A 27,794-nucleotide genomic window follows, 5' to 3' on the forward strand; every position below is an offset into this window, starting at 1 on the left:
TAGCAAAATTTATTTTCTGTTCAAATTTTAGTTTCGTATAATATAAATTTCACAAAAAAAAAAAATAAATAAAATAATAAAATATATATATTAATATTTTATTATGTATATTATTTTATTTTATTATTTTCTTTTTATAATATGATATTTTATTTATATTGTATTATTTTTTCCTTCTTTTTAATATTATTATAACAGAAAATTTTTTTTATTTTTTAAAAAACATGAAATTTCCCTTTTACTAGTATTATTATCTTATTTTTATGTATTTGTTGAGTATTATTTATTATTACTTTTTTTTTATAAGCCCATACATACGTAATAATTTTATTATATATTATTATGTATACATAATATATTTTATGTATAAATGTTGACCTTATATAAAATATATATATAATATTTTACTTATTAATATTATATATATTTATAATTATTTTTTTTTAATGGTGAATTCCATTTTTTCATATATTATAATTACAAATTTACCTATAAAAAAAAATAGAAGAAAAAAAAAAAAAAATAGCCACATATATTATAATTTATATATTAAATTTTAGAATAAAAATTTCATTTATAAATATATTTTAATATATATATATATATATATTATCATTTTTATATTTATATATAAATATATATTTATAATATTATATATTATTTTATTTATGCTTTTAAATAATTTACATATTAAAAAAAAAAAGTATGTTACATTTTAATTTGTAAAATGGTAAAAAACATAAATGATCCATAATATTAAAATAATATTTTAAACCTTTCTATTTATATTATATTATAATATATATATATATAAAAGAAATTGAAAGAATTGAAAAGGACTGTTATGAAGAAAATTTATAAGAATATTATTATATAAAAAAAATAGAACCTTTAAAAGCTCAGTATATTTTCCTATATAAAAGATATATCCAAATATATATATATATATATATTATATATTCAACTACGAAAGTTTAAATATAATTATTACATATTTTTATAGCTATTTTAATTATATAAATTTGAAATAATTTTTGTTTTATAAAAAAAAGAGAGCAAAGCATTTTTATACGAGTTCATTTAATTTATTACCCTTCAGAAAAGCAGATACATTTAAAAATAAAATTTATGTAAATATTATAACTTTGACTTTAGCAATTCATAATATTATAATATAACCAAATGAATACACATAAAGTAATGAATGGAAGAAAAAAGATGTAGAGTGTAATATAATATTTCCGATTCTGAGTTTATAAGTATATATATAAGAACAATTATGTGAACAATTAATGAAAAATATATATATATATATTATTTTTGTTCATATATAATTTTTTTTTTTTTTGTTTTACCATTATGGTGTATTTTAATAAATTATAAAATTTTTTTTTTTTTTTTTTTTTCTTTTTTGACAACCAAGATATAATATTTTTTGTATGTCTGAATATTATAAATTTTTTCCCCCTATTTTATATTTGAACATTTTTAAATGACTTAATTCTTAAATTCTGTATATATATATATATATATATATATATATTTATATGTACATATAATATATATATTTTCTTTTTTTTTTTTAATAAAAAAAAGATTTGACATGAAACAGAACAAAATTAAAATTGAAATCTAACTTATAAAAAAAATTAAAGGAAATAATAATATGAAAAAAGAACATATAAATATATATAAATATATCTTTATGTATATTTATTTATTTATTTTATCTTAAAATGTACATAGAAAAAAAAAAAAAAAAAAAAGTATGAGCAATGGAAAATATTTCAATAGAGAATGTTAATGTGAACGAAAGTAATAATAAAAAAAGGAAACAAAATGTAGATCGAAAAAAAAATACAATTAATGATGAGATGATAAACACACCCACAGATATAGCTATGTCTGATGAAAATTTTAAACATAATGAATTAAAAAAAAGGCCAAAAAAAAAAAGTAAAATATCAGATGCAGGAAATATGGAATTTTCTGAAGAAAATAATGAGGAAAATGATAGTTTATCATTAAAACATCAATTAAAGAATGGAGATAATTCAGATGTTGTTGAATATTATAATTCTAATAATAATAATGAAGACGATGAAAAACATATAGATATATCAAATAATTACAATAAAACAAAAGATGACACAAATAATATTGTAATACTTAATAATAATAATAATATGAGTAGCATCTTCCCTGAAGATAACAGTGATGACAATAAAAGTATAAATATTTGTGAAGATGGTAATATAAATAGAAATAATGAAATTATAAAGAAAAAAAATAATAAAGAAATAATATCCGAATTAAAAAATACTCTTAATATTGTTGAAAATTCAAATGCACAACATAATATTGAAGGTTTAAATAAAGAAGAAATTAATATGCTTGATTCATGGTATTTTGCTAATAAGATGAAAATTATTCCATACTTATTTGACGATAAACCTATACATATAAATTTATTGAATTCATTATATATGTTACATCCATATTTTAAAAATAATAAGTCAAAAATTATAATATATTTAAGATTTGTAAAAAATAAATATGAAAATATTATAAAGAAGAATAATGAAAAATATAACAATGAAACAAAAGAAATCGAATGTAAAGCAATCATCTTAAAGATATTAGGAAATAAAATTGAAAATTTTAAAGATATTCAATATATGGATAAAGTTATTACGTTAATACAAAATGAAAATTCTTATATTAATATCAAATATTTTTTCCTCTTTATTATAGATGTATCTAATGATTATATAATATATGAAAAATTTTTACAACAAAATGGATTATTATGTATAAAAAATATTTTACATAATATTGCTGAGAAAAAAATTATAAAAAAAAATATACCTTTATTAATCATATTATTGAACTTTTTGAAAAATTTAAATATTAATCTCAATCATTTAAGAACTACCCTTATTGGTGTACCTATAAATTTTATAGCAAGGAATAAAATAGATGAACAAAATAATTTGGATTATGCTACAGATAATAATAAAGTTAGACAATTAGCAAAAGAATTAATAGATAAATGGAAATTAATAAGAGACCAAGCTTTAAATAATAATAATAATAATAATAATAATAATTATGGAAACCAAAATGATCAGATTGGACAAATAGAAATTGTAAATATTAATAAAGTAGAAAAAGATATAGAAGAAGCACAAAAAGAAAATACAAATAATAATATATATAATAATAATGAGAATAATAATTTTATGTCTAATATGATTAATAATACAACAAATAATCATATAAACAGTTTAAATGGTAATAAAACAAAATCAAATAAAAAATCATCTAGTTCGGTTTCAAAAAATGAAAATAAAAATATCATGCTTGAAATTATTGATAATATAAATGAAGAATATGAAAAAAAAAAAAAAAGACATTTGGAATATAAAAAAGCCAAAATTGAAGGTAAAATTAAACAATTTAGTGCTCAAAAAAATAATATAGAAATAAAAAAAAAAACAGAAAATCTATTAATCAATTTAACTAGTGATAATTTGATTCGTCCCCATAATGAAAAAAATAATAATAATAATAAAATTCATTCTAACCCTATGATTAATAATAATATTTTATCTCATAATATGAATGGCATGGATTATAATGATACATATTCCAAGGATAGAAAAAAATTTAATAATAATATTAATAATGAACATTTAAATAGAGATATATATAATGATGGTATGTATAATTCATATCATCATATGAACAAAAATATTCATTCAAAAAATTATACAAAGTTTGGAGATCATTCCATGGATTCTCCAAACTATATGAATAAATACAATATGAATAATAGACATAATTCAAATGAAGTATCAACAAATAGGCAACCCTTTTCTCACAACAGTCGAATAAATACACCTCCATCCATAAATAAAAAAAATACTCACAATAATAATAATTATAATAATAATAATAAATATAATAATGATAATTATAATAATAATAAATATAATAATGATAATTATTATAATAGCAATAATATGGTTTCTAATAAATATAGTCCACATGATAGATATTCACCATCCAACACTCACACAAAACAATTTCATAATGAAAAATTTAGTAACTTTTCTCCACCTATAAATGATCCTTTAATAAATAAAAATAACTATGAGAGACATAATTATAATTCTTCTAATCATCAGACCTATGACAGAAAAAGCAATGAAAAGAATTATAAGCCATCCAAATTTTCAACAAAAAGAACAAACAAATTTTCATATGATGAACCAGCATTTGATAATAATATAAATGTAAAGGATGCAAATCAAAATATAAAAGACCCCTTTGAATATTATTCTAATAATAATATGCAGAAGGAATCCTATAAAAATAATAAAAAAGCAGAAATAGAAAGTATAAGAAATCTACTCAATATTGATGGAAATATGTCTTCACAACAATATGATAATAATGATATTATAAATGAACAAATGAATATACAAACAATGAACAATGATAAAAATTTTAAAAATTCAAAACAAAAAAATATCAAGGAACAGTTTGAAAGTCTCAATTTCTTACTAAACAGCAATAATAATAATATTAATAATAATAGCAATTATAATATGGATGAACCATTAGATAGTTCTTTAGATGATATTTTTTCATTTTTTAAAAATTTTGAAAATGTTAAAGAAAATTATCAAATTAATAAAAGTCAATTCATTTATCCATCTAGTATATTTCAAGATAGTGAAATAAAAAAAAATGATATCATCATAACATTTAAATATGATAGTTATGATAATATTCCAATATATATAAAATATAATACAACATCAAATAAAAATATGATTAACACAAAATTATCAAAAAATAATTATCCAAACCAATTAAATAATATGGAACCATATAATAATAAAGATCAAGATCATATTATAAATAATTCGAATCAAAATTTTAATATATTACAATTATCTGAATTATTTCATCAATCAAACATGAATGAAATAAAATTGCCTCCTATCATACCACCTATATTACCTAATATAAATAATTCACAAAATATTATACCTCCTATAGTCTTTCCTTATAACAATTCTAATGATTATGAAAATCAAGACACAAGTATAAATTGTGGATTTTCATCAGATAATATTTCGTATAATAATAAAAGCTCAATAAATGAATTTGTTAAAATTTTTGATGAGGGAATCCAAAAAATTTTACTGAAAAATAAAGACGTAATAAATAAATATATATGAAAAGAAATAAATAAAATGGAAAAAAAAAAAAAATAAAAAAATACATATATATATATATATATATTAACTTTCTGTGCCTCGAAAATAAGTACCACTATATATATATGCAATATATATATGTATATATTTTTCTTTTTATAGTTAGCTAACTTGTTAATGAATAAACCAGATGTTGTACAAAAAATGTTGAAAGGACCGCAATACATTAACGTAAGTTTATATATATTATTACATGGGATATATATAAAAATATAATATATATATATATATATATATATATATATCAATTTTAACACATTTATATTTTTATTTATTTATTTTATTTTATTTTTTTAGGAGGCTTTATCATCTTTAGAAAACGAATTAAAAAATTGGAATAGATAATAATGAACAATATTATATAGAAAATATAATTTATATACTTTTATATCAATTTATCTTTTAAAATGCATTTATTTTTATATATGTATATTATTTAAAATTTTAACATTATTATTTATTTTATTTTTTAATTTTTTTTTTTTTTTTTTTTTTTTTTTTTGGTATTACAATGATTATTTTTTTCATTTTCTATTTCCCTTCATTTTTAACTATTTGTAAATATTTATAAACAAATAAAAAATTATATAAAATTATATCCAAAATGGATATTTAAATAAAATATTCTAATAATAAATGTAAATTTTTATATACATATAATATATTTATATAATAATTAATGTGTTTTTCTTACATATAATTAAGTTTTTATTATCAGTTTTGAAAAAACAAAAAAAAAAAAAAAAAAATTACAAAAAATTAAAATCTTTTTTTTTTTTTTTTTTAAATAGGGAATAATACAAAATAAAAAAAATAAAAATTAGATAAAATAAAATACAAACATATATATATTATATATATATATATATATATATATCAATATGTATATATTATATATGTGTTATTGTTTCCTAGTAAATAATTTATTATCATACACTCAATTATTTCTTCTACATTTTTTTTTTTATTTATTTCTTTTTTTCTTATGTCAGTAAAATAATACTGTTTTCTTATTTTCCTTTGAATAGCCTTATAATAAATCTTCATCCATACTTTGATTTGAATTTATTGAATATGAATTAATTTTATTATTGTCTTCTTGCATTTGTATATTACTTAATAGTTCATTATCTTCCATTTTACAGAATTTATCATCCTCCTTTTTATCCCCCTTATTATTATGTTCCTTATTATCCTCCTTATTGTCTTCCTTTTTGTTCACGTTTTTATTTTTGCTTTCTTCATTTTTCAAAATATTACCATTTTGATCAAAATTTTGAATATCCTTTTCTAACTCTTCATTAAATTGTTTAATAAAAATATCTTCAACCTTATCATATCCTATTTCTTTTATTTCTTCTACAATATTTAGATCAATTAATTTTTTTAAAGTATTATAATTTTTGGTACTTCCAATAGTATTCACTTTATCAAATATTTTTTCACATTCAACCGCTTTATCATAATCAGGAAAATATTCAGGATTTTCTTCAGGATTTAACAATTTGACTGGCATATTTGGATAGACTTTATTTAAGTGTTCTTTCCATTTCTTTAATATTGTTGGTAGTGAGGATGGTTTGTATACTCTTGAAAAGAATGCAGCATATGCAAAATTATTATTAGATAATAAGATGTCTATACATTTATTAATTTTATGTAGTAAAAAATAACAAATAAAAGCAATATTAAATTTTTGATGATTTAAACACATTTGTCCTAATTCTTCTATTCCTATTTTATCTCCAAGTGTTGATAAAATTATTAATAATGAAGAAAAGTCATTTGTTTTTTTATAACAGTATATAGCCATAGGTATATCATTATATACTAAAGCAGTATCTCCTAATTTTTTATATTTATTTTGTACAAATGAATCATTTTCTTTTCTTTCTAATTCATTAATTATATCTACACATAATTGTAAATTCCCAATTGATAAAGATAGCTCAAATTTTTTTTCTAAATCATTACAAATATTTAATGCTTTATTTTTATAACCCATTTTTTCTAAGAATAAGCTTAATTTATTATATAAAGATTCTGGTATATTTTTCATGATATTATCTGCAGCAATAAAATCTTGACCCATTATATATTTCTGATATTGTAAATATGTTATTGGTAAAAAGAAACTATAAAAATTGAAATTTTTATCTAATAAAAATATACGATCATATTCATATACATAACCACAAATATATAGATATTTATCGATATAAGCATATATATCAATAAATTTCTTAGTATAAATATACAATCTTAAATTTTTAGATATATAAAGAAAACTATCATAAATCCATATACCACTTTCTATTGATTCATTTATTTCACTTTCTAATTGGAAATAATTTTCTTCATCCATTTTATTTTCTTCATGTTGTGGATGATTAGTGTTTCTATTTTTTACACCAATCAATTCAATACTTCCATTAGTATTATTATTATTATTATTATTATTAATATTATTTGTGTTATCATTATTTTTGTTTATATTATCTTTTGATAAGTTTCCATCAGAATTCAAATAATTTAATATATATATACTATCTTCTGTTGATAAAGCTACATATGTACCAGAATCATTCCAAAAGACATTTTTTACATTAATATCAATTTTTCTTATTAATGAATAATCATTCCAATCATAAAAACAAATAAAATTATTTGATTTAACACCTAATAAGTATCCTCCAAATAATTGTGTTATGTTATATGGTGTTTGAAATGTATGATGAGAAGTAAAGTCTTTATATATACTTACTTTATTCCCTTCATCTTTTATAGCATAATCTCCTGTATGAGACCATACAAAAAAAGAGCTTTTTCCATATGCTTTATTTCTTAATACTTGAGATGTATAAATATTAAATTCATGATGTCCATTTACACATATAAATCTTCCACTTGGATGGAATGATACATTAGTTGGATAAAAATCACAATTTCCTAATTCTTTTTTATTTACTTTATATATATCTCCATCATTATAATTTTCTTCTTGTACATTTTGTAAATTAATAATAAATATATCTGTATTCTTTATATATATAATTTTATTTTTAAACATTGTATATATAGGAACATCTGAACCTATTTGTATAACAACTAAACCTTCATCATAACCAATACATAAATCATTTTTTGTTTTTTTAGCACATAAGGACCAACATCTATCCATATTATAATTTAATGTGCTTTCTAATTTAAACATTGAGCTATTCCATATCTTTACATTACAATCTTCAGATGAAGAAAGTATAATTGGCAAATTACTATGATATATTACACAAGATATATTTTGTGTATGACCACTTAATACTTGTATACATTGCTTTGTATGATAATCCCATATACGAATAGTTTTATCATCACTACCACTAATAATATATGAAGTTTCACCTGAACATGAATAATCAATACAATTAACACCTTTGGTGTGACCAGATAAAGTAAAATGAGGTTTTGTTACTACAGATGTATTATTTTGCACACCCCATATTTTAATAGTTTTATCTAAAGAAGCTGAAGCAAATATATAAGTATCCTTAGGATTAAATTTACACATCATAACATAATGAATATGATTTTCAAATGAACATAATTTCTCAAAATTATTTTCATAATCATATAATTTTATAGTCATATCATCTGAACTTGTTAATATATAAGGTAAAGTCTGATGAACTTCAATATATCTAATATAATCTGTATGATCTTCAAAAGATTTTATTTTTTCAAACGTATTATAATTATAAACTCTTATAGTCATATCATCACCACCACATATTATCCACTGTTTTTTCTCAATAAATTTTGCACATCTTATAGGAAATGCAGAAATCTCAATATTCTTTATTGTATTCTGATTAACATAATCAAATATAACTAACTTACCACTATATAATGAAGCTAATATCCAATTCTCACTCTCATGAATATCAACACATTTTACTTTACCTATCCGTGAATTTAATTTCTTCTTTATATCTAAATTTAGTGGCATTTCTTAAAAATTAAAAAAAAATAAATAAAATAAAATAAAAACAAAAAAATAATAAAATATATATATATATATATATATATATATATAATTGTTAAAACGTCAATTTTAGAATATCACTTAAAATTAATAAAATACAAAATAAAATTCAAACATTAAAAAATATATTATATATTTATACATTCATGTTAAAATCATTTTCCTTTTTATATTTATATATTATACATATATTTCTATTATTTCTTTATTTTATGTATCCCATAAATATCAGAAAATATGACAAACATTATAAATTCATACTTGCATAGTTTTAATTTTATATGAAAATATATAAATAAATAAATAAATAAATATGAATATATCATAAATATATATAATATATATATATTTTAAATATATCCAATATGATATTTAATAAAACAATTCTTTCATCATATATTTTTTTATTTTATATAAACAAAATAAAAATAAATATAATAAAAAATAAAATAAAATATATTTTAATAATAAAATAGAAATATTTATAATATATAATTTTATATATTTCATATAAAAAAATATTTATTAATATTATCTACACTATTTTTATATAAATTAATAATAAAGTTTTAAAAATATAAATATATTAATAACAATGTATGATCAATATTTTTAAAATATAAATATATATATATATATATTTTATAAGATATATTCATTTATATATAAAATATATGTATGTTTTATATTATAAATAATAAATATATATATATAATATATTATATATATATATTATATATACATTTCTTATTTATATACAAATTATATTTATTTTATAAAAAGGCCTCGAATAATATATTTAAAAAAAAATTAAGTATATATTATGTATATAAACATTTTTACATATTTTATATACTAATATTTTTGAAAAATATCAAAACATAAAGTATTATTTTAAAAAATTAATATATATTATTTTTATTTTTTTTTTAAATAATAAAATATACCAAAAACAATAAAGAAATAAAAATAGAAAAAATAAAAGATAAAAATAGAAAGAAAAAAGGAAAAAGAAATATTAAATACAATTAGGAAGAATACATTTATATTTCGATTTGTTCTACAATTTAATATTGTTGCGATAATAATTAGTTTATTATATTTTTAAGAAAATAATAACAATATGAATAATAATATATATATGTAACATTATTTCTTTATAACAGCATTAAAATGGACATTTAACATTAATTTTTCTTGGTTATTTTAAAAAGATATGTACTCACAATTTAATATATATATATATATTTTTTATTTGATCCTTAAATAAAATTATTGATAAAATAAGTTTAAAAAAACTGAATTAAAAATTGATAAATACAAATATATATATATATATATATATATATATATATATATGTAATAAAAAAAATAAGGCATTTTTAATATTGTGAAATAAAATTTTATTATAACTGTAGAGATGATTTATATTATTTTTCAATTAAAAAAAAAAAAGTACACACATATATACATATGTTTATATTATAAAGAATAATATAAATAAATATAATGCGAATATCACTTATTATTTTCCACTTAAATATCCATATAGCTTATATTTCCTCATCCACAATTCTACCTTTTTTATATTATACTACTATGTTTCAAAAATATTTTATTAAAATAAAAATATATAATTTTTATAAATGTATCATATTATGTATTTTATATTATATAAAATAAATAATTAAATATATATACATATATTTCTACTTTGATACATTTAATTAAAAAAATATATAAAGAAATAGTAAAATAATATTTTAAGCTATTTAAAAAGTAACACATTTTTTTTTTTTTCTTTTTTTTTTTTTTTTTCATATATCAGAATGGCTCTTCTACATTTATATTTTATTTAAAATAATATATGTTGGTATATGAACAAATAAATTCTTTTAATCAACAAATATTAAAAGATCATATCTTATATATTATTTTTTTTTAATTGTAGGAATGTATTTCTTTTATTATTTTGATGTACGTGTGTGTATTAATATACTTTTCATACACTTTTATCATTACATTTATTATAACTTGTTTTATAATTATTGCATATTTCTGTTCCTCTTAAATAACCAAAACTAATTCTTTATATATAATATATATAAAAGAAAAAAGTGATATACATATATTTGTATATATATTTAAAATATTAACATATTTATATTAATATTATAAATATCAGCAATATATTTTCCTTCCTATATATATTTTTACCTTGTTATATAAAAACGTAAAATATATATATTATAAAAAATATTTCATTTTTCACTGTCTTTCCTTCTATACAAGAAAATAAAAAACTATATTATATAAACGTTCATATGTATATATATATATATATAATATATATTTATAGATATAACCAATGTAAATAAAGAAATATAAAAAAAAAGAAAAAAAAAAAAATGATTCCCTCATTAATATAAAAGAAGAAATAGTCTATATCATTAATGATCATATTATAATGATCGTTATATAGACTAAAATATAAAAATGAAATCCAATCAAAAAAAATAATATAATATATATATTAATCTATTTTGTATATTATTTATATTTGTTTCATGTGAACAATTATAAAATAAAAAAGAATGTTTTTATTAATATTATATCAAAGATATATTATAATATTTGATAAAAATATGTAGTGAATATATTTGAAGAAAGAAAACATCCAAAATATGGTACTCCAAAATTTGTATAAAAAATATGAACATTTTAATAATATAAATAATATAGATAATATGTCATCATGTAAAATGAATAAGGGTTTTAATAATTCTATCGATGTGGATTCTATAAAGGATAAATGTAATAACAAGTATGATGATTTAGATGAGATATCTAATAAAAATAAAAAAGAAAAAACTGAATTAGAAGATAAAAATTATATTGATTTTTTAAACAAAAATATATGTGGTGATGAAGAAACAGAGATAACATATTATGATAATATACACATAGAATGTCGAAGAAACAACATTAATTCTAGTGATAATAAAAAAGAAGACGAAATAAAAAGTAAGAAGGAAAATATGATAATTATGAAAAATTTGTTAAAAAAACTTTCATTCATGTCTTTTAATACAGGACTTTTAGAATATAAAATATGTGGTATAAGTTTTTATAAGAATCCTCCATTTATATCTAAAAGATTAGCATATATTCCTTATGCATTAAAAAAAACGGATGCAGATATTATAGCATTACAAGAAGTATATGATGAAAAACATGCAGAATTCTTGAGGATTAATTTGAAATCTCTTTATCCATATTATGCTAGAGATTATTATTGTAGTCAAGATTTTATAAAGATATTTTGTAACCAAAAGAAATGTCAAGTTTATACAGATAATACATGTTATGAAAAAAAATGTAATCATACACATATATGTGATCAGAATGATATATACAATTCTACAGATGCAAATAAAAATATGCTCAGTAAAAATTGTAATAATCATAAAATTAAATATAAATCAAAAAATTCAAAGAGATTTTATAGGTTTAAAAGAAAAAAGAATTTTTTAGCTTTACATCATGGTTTATTAGTTTTTAGTAAATATCCAATTATATATTCCAACTTTCATAGCTTTAAGCGTGTTACATATTTAGAAAATTTATTCGGAACAAAAGGTTTTCTAGAGGTAGTTATTGATGTTCCTTCCTTTAGTTATGTCACTTTGATTAACATGCATTTAGCAAGTGCAGCTGTTCGTATGGAATCAAAATATATAGAAAAAGTAAGAGATTATGAAATTAAACAAATCATGAAAATAGCTAGCCAAGCACAAAAACGAAATACCATTCCAATTATTATTGGGGATTTAAATGCTGCACCTAATTTATGCCCAAATAATTATGCTTCTTTTATTAAGAATGGGTGGAAGGACGCTTGGCTATATGCAAGAAATAGAAAAGAAAAACATGCAAAAATTAAAAATAAAGTCCCAAAAAATGAAACAAAACATATAAACATAATATATCCTAATAATACATTTAATGTGATAGGAGATAATATATTATGTTTAAAAAAAATAAAAAAAATAAATAACAATACAGAAAAAAAAAATCATTATTTTAGTAATAATAAATATGAAGATTCTTTTCATGATCACACAATATGTAATAATCATCTAAACGAAGCAGAGTTATATTATTCAAATCGGAATTCAATAAATAGAAATATTATGGATGAAATAAAAAAAAAAGGGAAGCATAATATATTCTCAAGTAATAAAAAGAACAAATGTAATAAAATATTGTATTATAAAAAGTGTTCTTCTCTATATCAAAACAATGATTTCTCTTATGAAAAAAAAAAAATTATAAATAATAATAAAACTTTTTATATGAATCCTAATATATTACTATACAATTATTGTAGTATATGTCAACCGTATAATTATAATAATAATAATAATGAATATTATAAGAAATTTTTAAACAAACAAAATAAATTATATATTTTAGATAACCATGATTCGTTTTATCAACCATCCAATTACGTGGAAACAAATAGTAATTTTAGAATTTGTCATGAACAAATAAGTAAAGAAAGTAGAAAAAAAATTTTTTTTTTTAATATATCAGCCAATGGTAAATTCATATTCACACCATACAACTTACAAAATAAAAAAGACAAATATTATTCATCCAAAAATAGAAAGAAATATATATTCATACAAAACAAAAAAGATGTTTATCTTAAACAATATGGAAAATATCTCAACATGGTAAATATTAATTATAAGAAAATCATAAGAAAAAAAATAATAAAAAAATGTGGAAAAAATAAGAAAGAATATAGGTTAAAATATTTGTGTTACAAAAAAATAATGAATAATAATAGTAAAACTATAAATTATGTATCAAGTCATTATTCCTACAAAATCAATAAAAATTTCACATCTGATAATTATAAAAAAAATGAAAATATTATCCATAAAAAGAAAACAACAAAAAAAGAAATATATAAAATATTCAAAATTATACATTATTTATATGATAAAATAAAAAGGATCAAACATTTTTCAAATATGTTTCATCCAATAGATCATATAAAAAAGCTAATAAATAATAATTATATTACAAAAAATAAAAATACAAAAGGGTTTCATATTTTTAGAAAACTATTTTCTAAACAGTTTATGTGTGATGATAGCACTAAGAATAAAAGTTCTTCCTCAGACAATACATATCATAATTATTACGATTACATAAGGAAAAATAACAAAAAAATGAAAAAAAGGACAATATGTAATCATATAAATAAATATAATAAAACTATGAACTATTTAAATAATCATAATAATAAAAAGATAAATTATAACAAAATATATAGGAAAAAATTATCCTTATATAAAAAATATAATTGTTTTTATAGAGAAAAAACAAAATTTATACATGATAATAATGAAACAATACAAAATGATTTATATCAAAATTATTATATACATACATTGACAAATACACATGGAAATAATTATTATAATTTATATACAAATGATGTATCTACAAATTTGTATTACGATGAAAAGGTAAGGCATAAAAATATATTATTATATGAACAAGGGAATAGTACACAATTTGAAGAGTATATTAAAAATTATGATCATATAGCTAATAATATATATCAACATGATACCAATGAGGAATATATAAAGGACCCTCAAAAGAACAAAGATTATAGTGAGAAAAAAACAAAAAGTGAATATTATGATTTTTCATATAAAAATACGAAGAAATGCCCTTCAAATAATTTACATGAAATAAATTCACACCACAAAGTATATTCAAATATAGAACAAAATATTACCACTTATACAAACGAATACAATATATTTGATACAAATATTATAAATGATAAAAATGACTCGTATCCAAATGAAAATGTAAAATGCTTCTGGAGTCTCATTTTTAAGGCACTCATAAAATGTAAAACGGATAATAAAGTAAAGGAACATGAAAAAACACAGAAAATAAAGAAATACTTATTAATATTTCCAAATAATACACATAGTAATAATATAATAAATGATCAAACAATTATTAGAGACAATAATTATAAAAAATGCAAGAAAAAAAAATCCACTGTTATAAAAAAAATTATAAAGTTCAGCAAGACTAAACATATCAACAAAAGGAACCATACAAACAGTATAAAGAAAATAAATAAAAAGAACAAAAATATATACCTAAGAAATATGAAGATAAATAAATCGTTAAAAATTGATAATAGCAAAAGACTAAACGTTTTTAGGTTTATTCATAAGGAAAAAAATATATGTTATGATAATAATAAGAATAAACAATATACATTATTAAATTATCAAGACAATCTAAAGAATCCTAGTGTAAATATTAATAAAAAAAAGAAATTGCATATCTTGAAAAGGTCTCACTATATACTTCAAAAAAAAAAAGTACACATACGAAAGTGTATTATTCATTATATCAATATATTCAAATGTAACAAGTCAAAAAAAAAAAATTACAACAAATATTATAATAATCAAAAAAAAGAAAAATCAAAGAGAACATTTATATGTGAACAAAAAGGAAATACTTATATAATTCCATATAATAACGAATCAAAAAATAAAGACACAAGAGAAGAGAAAAATTTTATTTTTGTAAATAATGAAAAACAACAAAAAATTTATCCCCTTAAATGGAAAGGAAAAATAAATTATAATCAAAAGAAAACAAGTTATAAAAAAAAGAAAGCATTAAATGATGAATTTACATGGGATCCATTAAATCCTCTAAATGCTATAGGCCCTCATTCTAAATGTAACGGGTTAAGGTGTGACTATATATTTTTTCCATCTGTTAATTATCAAAAAAAAAATGAGAATCCTAATACAAATCATAAAACACATAATAAAGAAAATGCAAAAAATGAAACATATGTTTTATCAAAAAGATATTTAAACAATAAAAAAAAGTATACCAACATTTCTTACAAAAATAATCACAATAATGAAAAAAGTGTAGATGAGTCATCATTCCAATTTCATAGATACAATGGATTAACAATTTTAAAATATTATTATATCAGGAGTGCAAAAATATTGTTTAAACAACCATTAGTAATGGTTAATTCAAATAATAAAATGAAAAAACTTAAGTGTTCCTATTCATTTTCAATGAATTTAAAAAATGTACGTTTTGTAACTATGTCGGACCATTATGCTATAAAAATTGAATTAAGGTTAAAAAAAAAATATATTCCTAAAAAGAATATGAAATTAGTCAAATGATAAATTCGAATATGATTTATATATCTTTTAAAAATTAAATATTTCTAATATATCTATTATATTATATATATATATATATATATATATTACAATTCTTCTTTCGCTCATATAATTAATATAATGAGCATATATTTCAAAAAATATAAATTAAAAAAAAAAAAAAAAAAAAGCTAGCTAGCTCGAATGAATTATGTGCATTCATATATATTTTATTATTATTATTTTTTTTTTTCTATGAAATATATTTAAAAACATTTTTATAAATAAATGATATTTTAATAAATAACTATTTAAATGTTAAAAAAATATGATTCAAAAATTTGTAATTAAATATTTGAGTTTATATTAATTCTTATAGATTTAATTATAAAATTAAAAATAATGAACAGACAAATATTATAGTATATGTATGAAATATATTACTATATGTATTTGTTATGGAATATGGATATTTATTTAAAAGTTCCATATAATAGAAAAGAAAAAAAATAAATAAAGCATATAACATATGACAAACACACATAGACAAAAAAAAAAATAAAAATAAATAAATCAAATTAAAATTAAAGAATTGGGAGCATATATATTCATATGATATATTCTTTTCTATATAATATATGTAAAAATATATGTATCTATATATATATATATATATATTTTTCTTATTGAAAGTTTCCTTTTCCATTTCAAATTAGACGTAAGGTCCACATTTGACTTCCCGGTATTATAAAAATTTTATTTTTTTGAAATCTACTTAATTTTTCATAATTATTATAATATTTATATTCTAATCTTTTATCATTTAAACATTTTAAATATTCACTTTCAACATTTTCCACTTTATTATTTATATAATTTTGTTCATTTGATATGTTATTAATGGTAGTATTTTTTTTATTTGTCAATATATTCGATTTATTTTCTTCATCTTTTTCTATTTTATTCTTTTCAATAAGTACATCACGAATATATAAATCATCATATACATTTTGAAAATCTTTTTTATTTTCAATATTTTCCATTTTATATTTTATATCCAATTGCATATGTTTAATCTTTTCAAAAATATCATACAATTGTTTATTTTGTTTACATTCATGTTCAGAATTAATTTCATCATCATATATATCATTATTATTTTTTTCATTTCTACACAATAAAATATTACTACATATTTCATATAATACACCTTTTAATATATTGTAAATATATATTTTTTCCTTATAAGAAATAATTAAAAAGTGGAATTTTAGACTTAACAAATTATCACTTATAGATTTCTCTATCTCCAATATTGGTACATAAAATACAATAGCATTTTTTAATTTATTATTTTCATTTATAGATTTTTTAAATAATATTTCTACATTAGTTTCATTTTCATTATTATCTATTTGCGAATTAAATAATGAATTGTCATTATTTAAATTATCATTGCGAGTATAATTTTTTTCTATATTTTTATATTGATAATCATTACAAATAAAACAAGTATATGGAATTATTTCATTACTATAATTTTCATTAATAGAAATATAATTTTCTTTCATTATATTTAAGCATATATTTTCTCTTATATTTTTGGTAATAATTATTTCTTGGATATATGCTTCTGTTAAGAAACTTATAATACCATTGTTTAAATAAAAATATTTTTTAATAGGCATATATTTGGACATATATAAAATTTCTTTATACGTTGATAATCTTGTGTAATCTGTTCCTTGTATGTTTTTATTTGAAGATTCACATAATTTTTCATTTTCTTCCTTCAAATGGATATAATTATTATTTATCTGAATATTATTCTGATCAATATTATTTATATCAATATTATTCTGATCACTATTATATATGTCAATATTATTTATCTCAATATTATTCTCATCACTATTATTTTTCTTCATAATTATCTCATCATTATTATTATTTCTCGAATTAATTATATTTTCATCATTTCCATCGACACTATAACCATTCATATGACGATTTTCTATTACTTTTTTATATATACCATTCAGATATATTAAATATTTATTTAAGAAATAATTTTTCATATGAACTTGTGCCTCGTCTGATTTTTTCTTTTGATAATTACATTGGTCACATATATTTTTTAACATATCATAATTATAATACTTAATATTATCCTTATCAATTAAACTTTGTAATATTCGATGAATTACTATATCTATATATCTTCTTATTGGTGAGGTAAAATGAATATATTTGTTGAGGACAAGGCCAAAATGTGTTGTATTGTTTTGTCCTTCTAATGTTGGTATATATATAGCTTCTTTATAATATTTTAATAAATTATATTGTAAACATAAGTACTGATTTTCGTTCAATACTTTTTCACTAACTGATAAAATATCATTAATATTATTATTTTTGATATTTATCATTGTATTAATTTTATTATATGTTTGATAATCTATAATTTTTAATAAATTTTTTTTTATGTCTTCAGATGTATCTTCATGTATTCTTAATATACCTAACATATTATTAATAGATATAATATTTGCTACTAAAAAATTTGTAACTATCATCATTTCTTCAATTAACATATGACTCTTCTTCTTATATTCTAATATTTCTATATCCACGTTCTCTAAATTCATAGGTTCTAATAAATTAAAATAACCTTCTTCTATTAAAAATTCATTAAAACTTTTATACATATTATCCTTATTACTAATATGATTAATATTACTTATTGATGTTATATATTTATTACTTAATTCTTCTATACTTAATGGAAGTATTTTTTCTAAGTTATACTTTTTATTATTGTTTAAAGAAAATAATAAAGAATATTTTTGATATATATTTTTCCTCTTCGTTTTCTGTTTCAACATTTTTGATAATAAATATAATCTGAATATATCACCACCAATTTTTTCAGATATATTATACTTCTTACATATATCATAAAAATTTGATATAAAATAGGATAATGATAAATTCCCATTAATTAATATTATCTCTTCAATACTGTTAATATTTTTATCCTTTTCCTTTATATTTATATATATATCATCAATATAATCTTCAACCATATCATAATTTAATTTATATTTACTTCTTATCAATGTTTTTTTAATTTCTATAAAATGTGGTTTGTTCTCATAACCAGAATATTCCATTGTCGTGATATTATATGGGTTACTTATATTATCTACGTAGAAAAAAATGGAAAATGCTAGCTTTTCTCCTCTGGTGTTTAATGAGCATATTTCTTCGCTTAAAATGGATGGCAGCATATGAAGGACCCTAAAAGGAAAAAATCAAAAAATATATATATATATATATATATATATTATAATAATATAAAATAAAAAAATTTGTATGAAAAAAAAAAAAAAATTTCATATATTCATTTCTCATTACGTAAAATCCATATATACAGTGTTGCATAATTTTGAAGCTAGATTATCATAATACGAATTAGGTGTAACAAAAAAGGATACATCTGATATATGTATTCCTATTTTGTATCTATATTTTAATTCTTGGTGTTCCTTATTATCCTTTATAAATTCTATAGACAATGCATCATCCAAATCTTTAGCTTTTGTTGGATCTATAGTAAATATATCAAGATCTGTAATTATTTGTCTATTCATCAAAAAGCTTTTCAACATATATCTTTCTAACATTTTATTCTTTTTTTGGACATTTTTTAAATAAGCAATTTTTTTATTTATTTCTTCCATGGAATATTCATTTTCTTTGTTATGTCCATTTAATAATAATAACTGTTCCATATTATTTTTACGATTAATAAAGCAGTTGATAATTTTATCACTGATCACAATTTTGGATTTCAAATAATTCATATCTGTTATTTTATAAATATAATATTGAATTTTATATAAGTATAAAAATAAATATATGATACCAAAAAAATTATTCTCATTACCTAAAATGGTAGTTATATTTCCTGTAGGATTTATTTGATTTTTTTCCCATTCTTTAAATTTTACAATAACATATACATTTAATTTTTCTTTTCTTATATAATTTAATAGTATATTTGTAATATTATTTGAAGAGTCATAAATAAAACAAGGTAATCTAGAATCTGTTGGTTGTACTTTAGCATACACATAATTATTTTTTTTATTCATATGGGAAAATATATTGGATGAATGTAATATATTATTATTATTATTATTTATATTATCATTATTGTTACATTTAAAAATATCATCAACTAGATTATTTTCCATATTATTATCTTCCAATTCTATATGGCAATTTTCATTTTCATTTTCATTTTCATTTTTTTTTTTATTTTTATTATATTTACTTTTCTTTCCAAATATATTATTTATTTTTTCCTTTATATTTAAATAATTTAAAGAACCCACCACTTCAACATTTTTCCTTTCAACAATTTGAACAACTCTACAAAATTTAGCCTTTTCATTTTCTTCAATTTTTTCATTATTATTTTCTTCTTTTTCATTGTATTGATTTTTTACATTGTCTATTTTGTCTCTCTCTTCATCTTTTTCTTTTTCCATTGCTATATTAATTTCCATATTTGAAACATTTTCATTTTTGATAGTTCTTCTTTCTGTATATGCATATACTACGTCATCATTTAAAGCTCTATTCCTACTTATATAACCATACACAGGATAAAGTTTACATTTCATTAATCCATCTGTTTCTTTACTAATAACAAAGCATTTATTTGTATCAAAGGGTGAAATATATAGTACACCTTTAAATAAATAATTTTTCAATATCCTTGTATCTTTTTGAAGTTCTAATATTTCTTTTATTTTTTCATTATCCCAGTACGTTTCATACTCAACAAATATATTATTCTTTTCGACATTTGATAAAAAAATATTTTGTGATGAATTTATAATTTTATTTGATATATCTTTATTTTTATAATTATAAGTTGGTGAATTAAGAATATCATCTTTTTCTTCTCCTTCAAAATTATTAATATTTTTTCCATTATTTAAAAGTCCCTTATTATTATTATATTTATTACTTAATAAGTAATTTGTGTTATTATTACTACTCCCGATGCCACTGCCACCTTTCACATTATTTTCATTTTTTACTATCAAATAATTTTTTTTATTATCCACATTTTTTGTCCCCTTATTTTTATTTATTATATCCAATTGAGATATTTTATCCTTATCATTTTTTCTAATTAATATCTCCTCATCCTTTTCCTTTGTTTTGTTTTTCATTTTTAATTTATTATTTTTATTCATATCTTTTTTATAACATATTTCTTTTTTTAGTAATAATTCTTTATTATTAATATGTTCATCTTTAACTTTTAAGTATATATCCTTTCTTACTAAATATTTATTTTTTTCTTTTAAATATTTTTCATTTTTGTCATTATTTTTATATTGTCCCTTTTTTTGTTTCGATATATTATACACATCATTTGATTGAATACTTTGTGGAACAATGCAGATGTTCTCATTTTTAATTTTTTCTTTATTATTTCCTTCATCATGTATAGAGGAAAAACTACCATTAATCTTTTCACTTTCTATGCTATTCTTATTTGATAAATGATCTTCATTTGTTATAGTGTTTGTATTTTTTTCATCTACAGGGACATATCTGTTTGAACCTTTATCATTTAATTTTTTTAACTCGGAAAAGATGCGTTTATAGAAATCTTTTTCATCGTTATCCTTAATATTATTATTAATACTATTATTGTTATTATTATCTTTCATATTATCATTTTTTATATTTCTATCCTTCAAATTATCATCCTTTAAACTACCATCCTTCAAATTATCATCCTTTAAACTACAATCCTTCAAATTATCATCCTTCATATTATAATCCTTCATATTATAATCCTTCATATTATAATCCTTCATATTATCATCCCTCATATTATCATCCTTCATATTATCATCCCTAGTAGTAGATCCCGACAAATAATTCTTTGACCTACACATATTTCTATCATTTTTATTTACATTATTATCCCACCAACCCTCTCTTCTTTTCGCTACATTATTATTTGCTTTTTCTTTAATTTGTAATGTCCTTATGATTTGTATATTTTCATATATTCTTCTATAAAAACAATATCTTTGAACATTTTTATAAAAAAACATATTATAACTTTTCCTCTTCCAAATTGCTAATATAATAATTTATATATCATTTTCTTTATATAAAACTTTAAAATTTTTTTTTTTTTTTTAATTATAGGTAAACCATTCAAAATAAATAAATCATTTATTTTTTTTTCCAAAACTGTAAATATATATATATATATATATATATATATTATACTGTATATATTAATGGATAAATATCTATATACTTTCTTTATAAATTAGAAAAAAACAAATTAGTAAACAAACAAAAAGGAAAGGAAGTTAATTATTTCATATATTTTTTATTTATTTATTTAAAAAATTTTCGCAATTTTTTCTTAATTATTATAGGCTTTATAATATGAAGAAATCATAAATATATAAATTTACATAGCAATAATTTTTAATTACACAAAATTATCATATATATATGATGATATATCTATCTATATATATATATATATAAATATATATAATGTAATATTATATTATTATGTACATTATTATATATTGCCGTACACATATTAACACAGAACCAAAAATAAATATTTATTTTATATTTTTTTTTTTTTTTCTTATTGTTTGTTCTGTTAAATATTAAAATTAGTTAATTTTCCTTTCTTTTCTTTTTTTCAAATAATATATATATATATATATATATATTTATTTATTTATATATATTATTTTATTTCTTACATATAATAATTATATTATACCATATAAAACTTAAAAAATATATATATTTTAGTATCCCTTTTTTTCTTTTTTTTTTTTTTTTCTTTTTACCTCATTATTTATAATATAAATATATATATATAAATTACATTTATATTTATTTATTCATATATTTTGTCTTTATTTCATCATATTAATATATTTTTTTTTTTACTTTAAATATACAATGGGTAACAAATTATCTACAGAAGACCATATCTTCCGTTTAAAATTAAAAACAAAAGAATTAGTAAAAGAGAATAGAATAAAATATTATATATAATAACAGCTATATTCATAAATATATACACTGATATATCTTATTTATATGTTTCAATTATAATATTTATTGTCATTCCTTTTTATGTTACTCCTTATGCTTTAGGAAAAATTATCTCAAAGGTCAGAATTAGAAGAAAAAAAATTAATAGGAGATGTAAAGAAGGCTATACAAGCAGGAAAAATTGAGTTGGCCAGGTTACAAAATATAATATTATATGAATATATATATATATATATATATATATATATATATATTATATATGTATTTATAACTACATCTTGTGTTGAATATATGAATTATATTTCTTCTTTATATAGATTATATGCTGAAAAATGCATAAGAAAAAAAAATGAAAAAGTTAACTATTTGAACTTAAGTAACAAATTGGATGTTCTTGTCTCTCGATTAGAGGGAGCACATCGGTGTGCTTCTGTTAGTACACAGAAAATATTATAAAAAAAATAAAAAGATAATAAATAATTTATAATAAAATATAAAATGGAATGATTAAGTCATATATATGCGCAATTTAATTATATATTATATTTCTTATTTTATTTTTTAGCTTGTAAAAGATGTTGGGGTCATGATTCCTCTAATACAAAAAATAAATGCAGAAACGAATGCAATTAAAATAGGAAATGATGTAACGAAGCTGGAAAATATTTTTGACGAAATAGTACCACATAAAAAATAAACAAATAAATAAATATATATATATATATATATATATATATATATATTAATTAATCATACATTACAATTCACATGTCCATGTATGTATTTTTCTTATTTGTAGAGTATTAGTTCTGAATTAATAAATGACACTGTTCAAACCTCATCCGCAATAAGTGCGCCAACAGAAGAGGTAACATAAAACAATCAACATATATATATATATATATATATATATATATATGTATGTATGTCTGTATTATATATTTAACCAATATACTATTATATATTCCTTTGTATACATGTCCTTTTTATCTTTTATTTAATTTACCTCCCACCCTCATAAAAGGTTGATGAATTAATATCCAAAATTGCCGACGAACATGCCTTAAAACTGGACGGACAAATCGGATCTGTTCATCCTATAAACAAGGTGATATAATATATATTTCTAAAATGAATAATATAAAAAATACATATAAATATATATTTGAATATTTTATATTATGCCCATTTATATCTTACATAGTTTTATTTCAAAATTCACAAAATTATATATCCTATTTATATTTAATCATTAGTATTATTACAAATATAAATATTTTAATTGTGTCTCTTATATAAAATATTCAACACAATATTTATATAAATATAAAAATGGAAGAATTACCATATTAATTTTAAATCAATAATGTTCTTTTTTTTTACAGCACCTAGAAGAAATATCTAATATGAGTGAAAGGATAAAAAACTTAAAATGATATAATAATAAAAATAATATATATATATATAAATATATATATATATGTATATGTTTATTTTTAACATATATATCATTCTATAACATTTAAATTTTTTTCCATTTGTTTTTATTCCGTAAAAAAAAAAAAATAAATAAATAATAATTTCATATATGCATACTGCATATAAATATTTATATATAATTTTTTTTTTTTTTTTTTTTTGTGCGTGTGTTTTATGAATATATTTTAAAAAGAAAAAAATGAAAAAATGTTTTTTCTGCAAAAAGACATTTATAAACAACATATTTATTATATACCAATTATCCTAAGAATTAAGATATTCATAATAATCAAAAGATGAAAAAATTAAATAGAAAAAAAAAATATATTTCACAAGATGACTTGTTTATATAATATAAATATATTTATATTATGACACATATGTTATATATATATATATATATATATCACATATGTTTACACAAAAAAATTCACAAACAAAAAAAATGAAAAAAATAGAAAATAACAAACAAATAAATATATAAGAGAAAAAAATATGTATAAGGAACAAATAATATGATAATATATATATATATATATATATATATATATTTATATTCATCTATAAATCTATCTATTGAGATAATTATATATTTACACAAGAAAGCAAGTGGTTAAAAAAATGTTTCGCCATACTAAATAATAATATATCGTTGTTCTTTTTTAACATAGATAGATCCGTATCAACCACATAATTATTGGAACCCATGTTAATAAAAATACTTCTACTATTATGATACAACATATTATGATCTTTACTTTTATTTTTTTGCTCTATCTCATATTCATTTTTATATTTATCAAATAATACTTTGGTGAATGCAAAAAATGCTTCTCTTTTATTAATATTTTTGGAATCTAAATTATTAATGAGTTTATAAATTTTGTCTAATTTTTTAGCTGTAATTTTTGTAGATTTCATAACATAAGAAGAATTATCACCTAAATCTTTTTGAATATAAAATTTATAACCTTTATTATCATTAAAAATATATTCTATTAAATAATCTTTATCATCTTTTTTTAGAAAGAAAGTTTTTATATATTCAAAATAAGATTTTTTTTTAATCATAAAATTTTTATCACTAAATATTAAATTAATATATGGTTTAGAATTTTTCATAGTTAAAGAATTTTCAATAAGCGTACTTGAATTATTACATATGTTATATAACTTTTTTAAATATGAATTAAATTTGTTTGTATAATTATTAATATTTAATAATTCATTATTACCAATATAATGTATAATATTTTCATAGGTACTATGACTTTTCTCTAAAGCTATAATATTAATGTGTTTTTTTAAAGAATCTGGATTCATAATAATATTGTGAAATAAATTAGGATATTGTTCTTTATCTACTTCAATAATTTGATAAATACAATTTTGGTTATTCTGTATATTATTACTAAAGATATAAGATTTTTTTTTCTCCTTATCATATATATAAAACATAAGATATATATAAGTGCATAAAATAAAATCATTCTTATGCTCACTACAATGATAACTATTATTACAATTCTGATTATTATGATGGATAATATTATTTTGCTTCTCCATATTACTATCATTATTTTTATTAATATTATCATTTGTATTTTTGTTATTGATATTTTCTTCATTTTTATAAAATATTACATACTTTTTTACCTTATATATATTTACACTTAATGATTTATTTATATCATCTTTTCCAGTTTCCACTTTTCTATTTAATATATAATCAAAATTAATTTTATTTTCTTGTGACCATTTTTTATAATCTATTTCTTGTATTTCTTCAAATGCTAAAATATTATAAAATGAATTTGGTTGAAATATATTTCTTGCATATCCAGTGAAGAACCATAAACTTTTCTTCTCATTTAAATCTTTTAATTTTTCGATTATATTTTTATTACCTCCGAAAATAAATGATCCTATTTTTTCTTTAATGCCACTTAATAATCCTACCTTATTATTTTCTAATATGGAACCATACATATAATCATTCTTTCTATTTTTTAATAAATCCTTCGCTTCACTTAATTTTGTTTTTTTATATTTCATATCATCTTCCTTTTTTCTTTTTATAAAAAGATATTTCCCCCTTGTATAACATAATGAACCCTTACCATGAGGATATAATACATTCCTACAATTACTAAGAACATTCCTTTTATTTTTTTCTACATTATATGCAATACAAATTTTACTTACAGGGATAAAATATAAAATCAAAAAAATGTATATATATTCTCTCAAGTTCATAATTTATAAGGGATAACAACAATTTATATCATACATACATACATATATATATATATATATATATATATATATATTATAATAAATATAACATATATATACTTTTCCTTTTTGTACAACAACTTAGCTTATATTTTATAAAATTATATAACTACAATACTTATCAACATTTTATATATAACATGAATTGTTTGAAAAAAAAAAAAATTAAGCTTTTATAATATTCCTTTTTTTTATAACAATATATATATATATATATATATATATGTTTCTTTTTAGGTATACAAGTTTTTATATATATACATATTTCCTTTTTTTTTTTTTTTTTTTTTAGTAAAAAGAAAAATAAAA

At 18.2% G+C, this 27,794-nt stretch overlaps 6 protein-coding genes across 6 annotated transcripts; 3 read left to right on the plus strand and 3 right to left on the minus strand.

Annotated features, from left to right (window-relative positions):
* Nucleotides 1-1,775: 1,775 nt before the first annotated feature.
* On the plus strand, nucleotides 1,776-5,636 carry PADL01_0904800 (conserved Plasmodium protein, unknown function; the record flags this gene model as incomplete). The annotated part of the gene is made up of 3 exons (XM_028681711.1): nucleotides 1,776-5,231; nucleotides 5,394-5,462; nucleotides 5,589-5,636. 3 exons carry the CDS (start codon nucleotides 1,776-1,778, stop codon nucleotides 5,634-5,636), a joined length of 3,573 nt encoding a protein of 1,190 aa, XP_028538062.1.
* A 685-nt stretch (nucleotides 5,637-6,321) lies between these two features.
* PADL01_0904900 (beta subunit of coatomer complex, putative) lies at nucleotides 6,322-9,297 on the minus strand (the record flags this gene model as incomplete). Its single annotated transcript, XM_028681712.1, has 1 exon — nucleotides 6,322-9,297. One exon carries the CDS (start codon nucleotides 9,295-9,297, stop codon nucleotides 6,322-6,324), a length of 2,976 nt encoding a protein of 991 aa, XP_028538063.1.
* A 2,720-nt stretch (nucleotides 9,298-12,017) lies between these two features.
* Nucleotides 12,018-16,601, plus strand: PADL01_0905000 (conserved Plasmodium protein, unknown function; the record flags this gene model as incomplete). The annotated part of the gene is made up of 1 exon (XM_028681713.1): nucleotides 12,018-16,601. One exon carries the CDS (start codon nucleotides 12,018-12,020, stop codon nucleotides 16,599-16,601), a length of 4,584 nt encoding a protein of 1,527 aa, XP_028538064.1.
* Nucleotides 16,602-17,287: 686 nt separating this feature from the next.
* PADL01_0905100 (exoribonuclease II) lies at nucleotides 17,288-22,729 on the minus strand (the record flags this gene model as incomplete). Its single annotated transcript, XM_028681715.1, has 2 exons — nucleotides 17,288-19,880; nucleotides 19,998-22,729. The coding sequence occupies 2 exons, from the start codon at nucleotides 22,727-22,729 to the stop codon at nucleotides 17,288-17,290; spliced, it is 5,325 nt and encodes a 1,774-aa protein (XP_028538065.1).
* An 886-nt stretch (nucleotides 22,730-23,615) lies between these two features.
* PADL01_0905200 (vacuolar protein sorting-associated protein 46, putative) lies at nucleotides 23,616-25,147 on the plus strand (the record flags this gene model as incomplete). The annotated part of the gene is made up of 7 exons (XM_028681716.1): nucleotides 23,616-23,678; nucleotides 23,814-23,905; nucleotides 24,029-24,143; nucleotides 24,277-24,390; nucleotides 24,511-24,579; nucleotides 24,736-24,819; nucleotides 25,097-25,147. The coding sequence occupies 7 exons, from the start codon at nucleotides 23,616-23,618 to the stop codon at nucleotides 25,145-25,147; spliced, it is 588 nt and encodes a 195-aa protein (XP_028538066.1).
* Nucleotides 25,148-25,775: 628 nt separating this feature from the next.
* PADL01_0905300 (conserved Plasmodium protein, unknown function) lies at nucleotides 25,776-27,446 on the minus strand (the record flags this gene model as incomplete). Its single annotated transcript, XM_028681717.1, has 1 exon — nucleotides 25,776-27,446. One exon carries the CDS (start codon nucleotides 27,444-27,446, stop codon nucleotides 25,776-25,778), a length of 1,671 nt encoding a protein of 556 aa, XP_028538067.1.
* Nucleotides 27,447-27,794: the final 348 nt, after the last annotated feature.

The sequence above is a fragment of the Plasmodium sp. gorilla clade G2 genome (assembly GCF_900097015.1).
Source record: "Plasmodium sp. gorilla clade G2 genome assembly, chromosome: 9".
Taxonomy (NCBI): Eukaryota; Apicomplexa; class Aconoidasida; order Haemosporida; family Plasmodiidae; genus Plasmodium; species Plasmodium adleri (nom. inval.).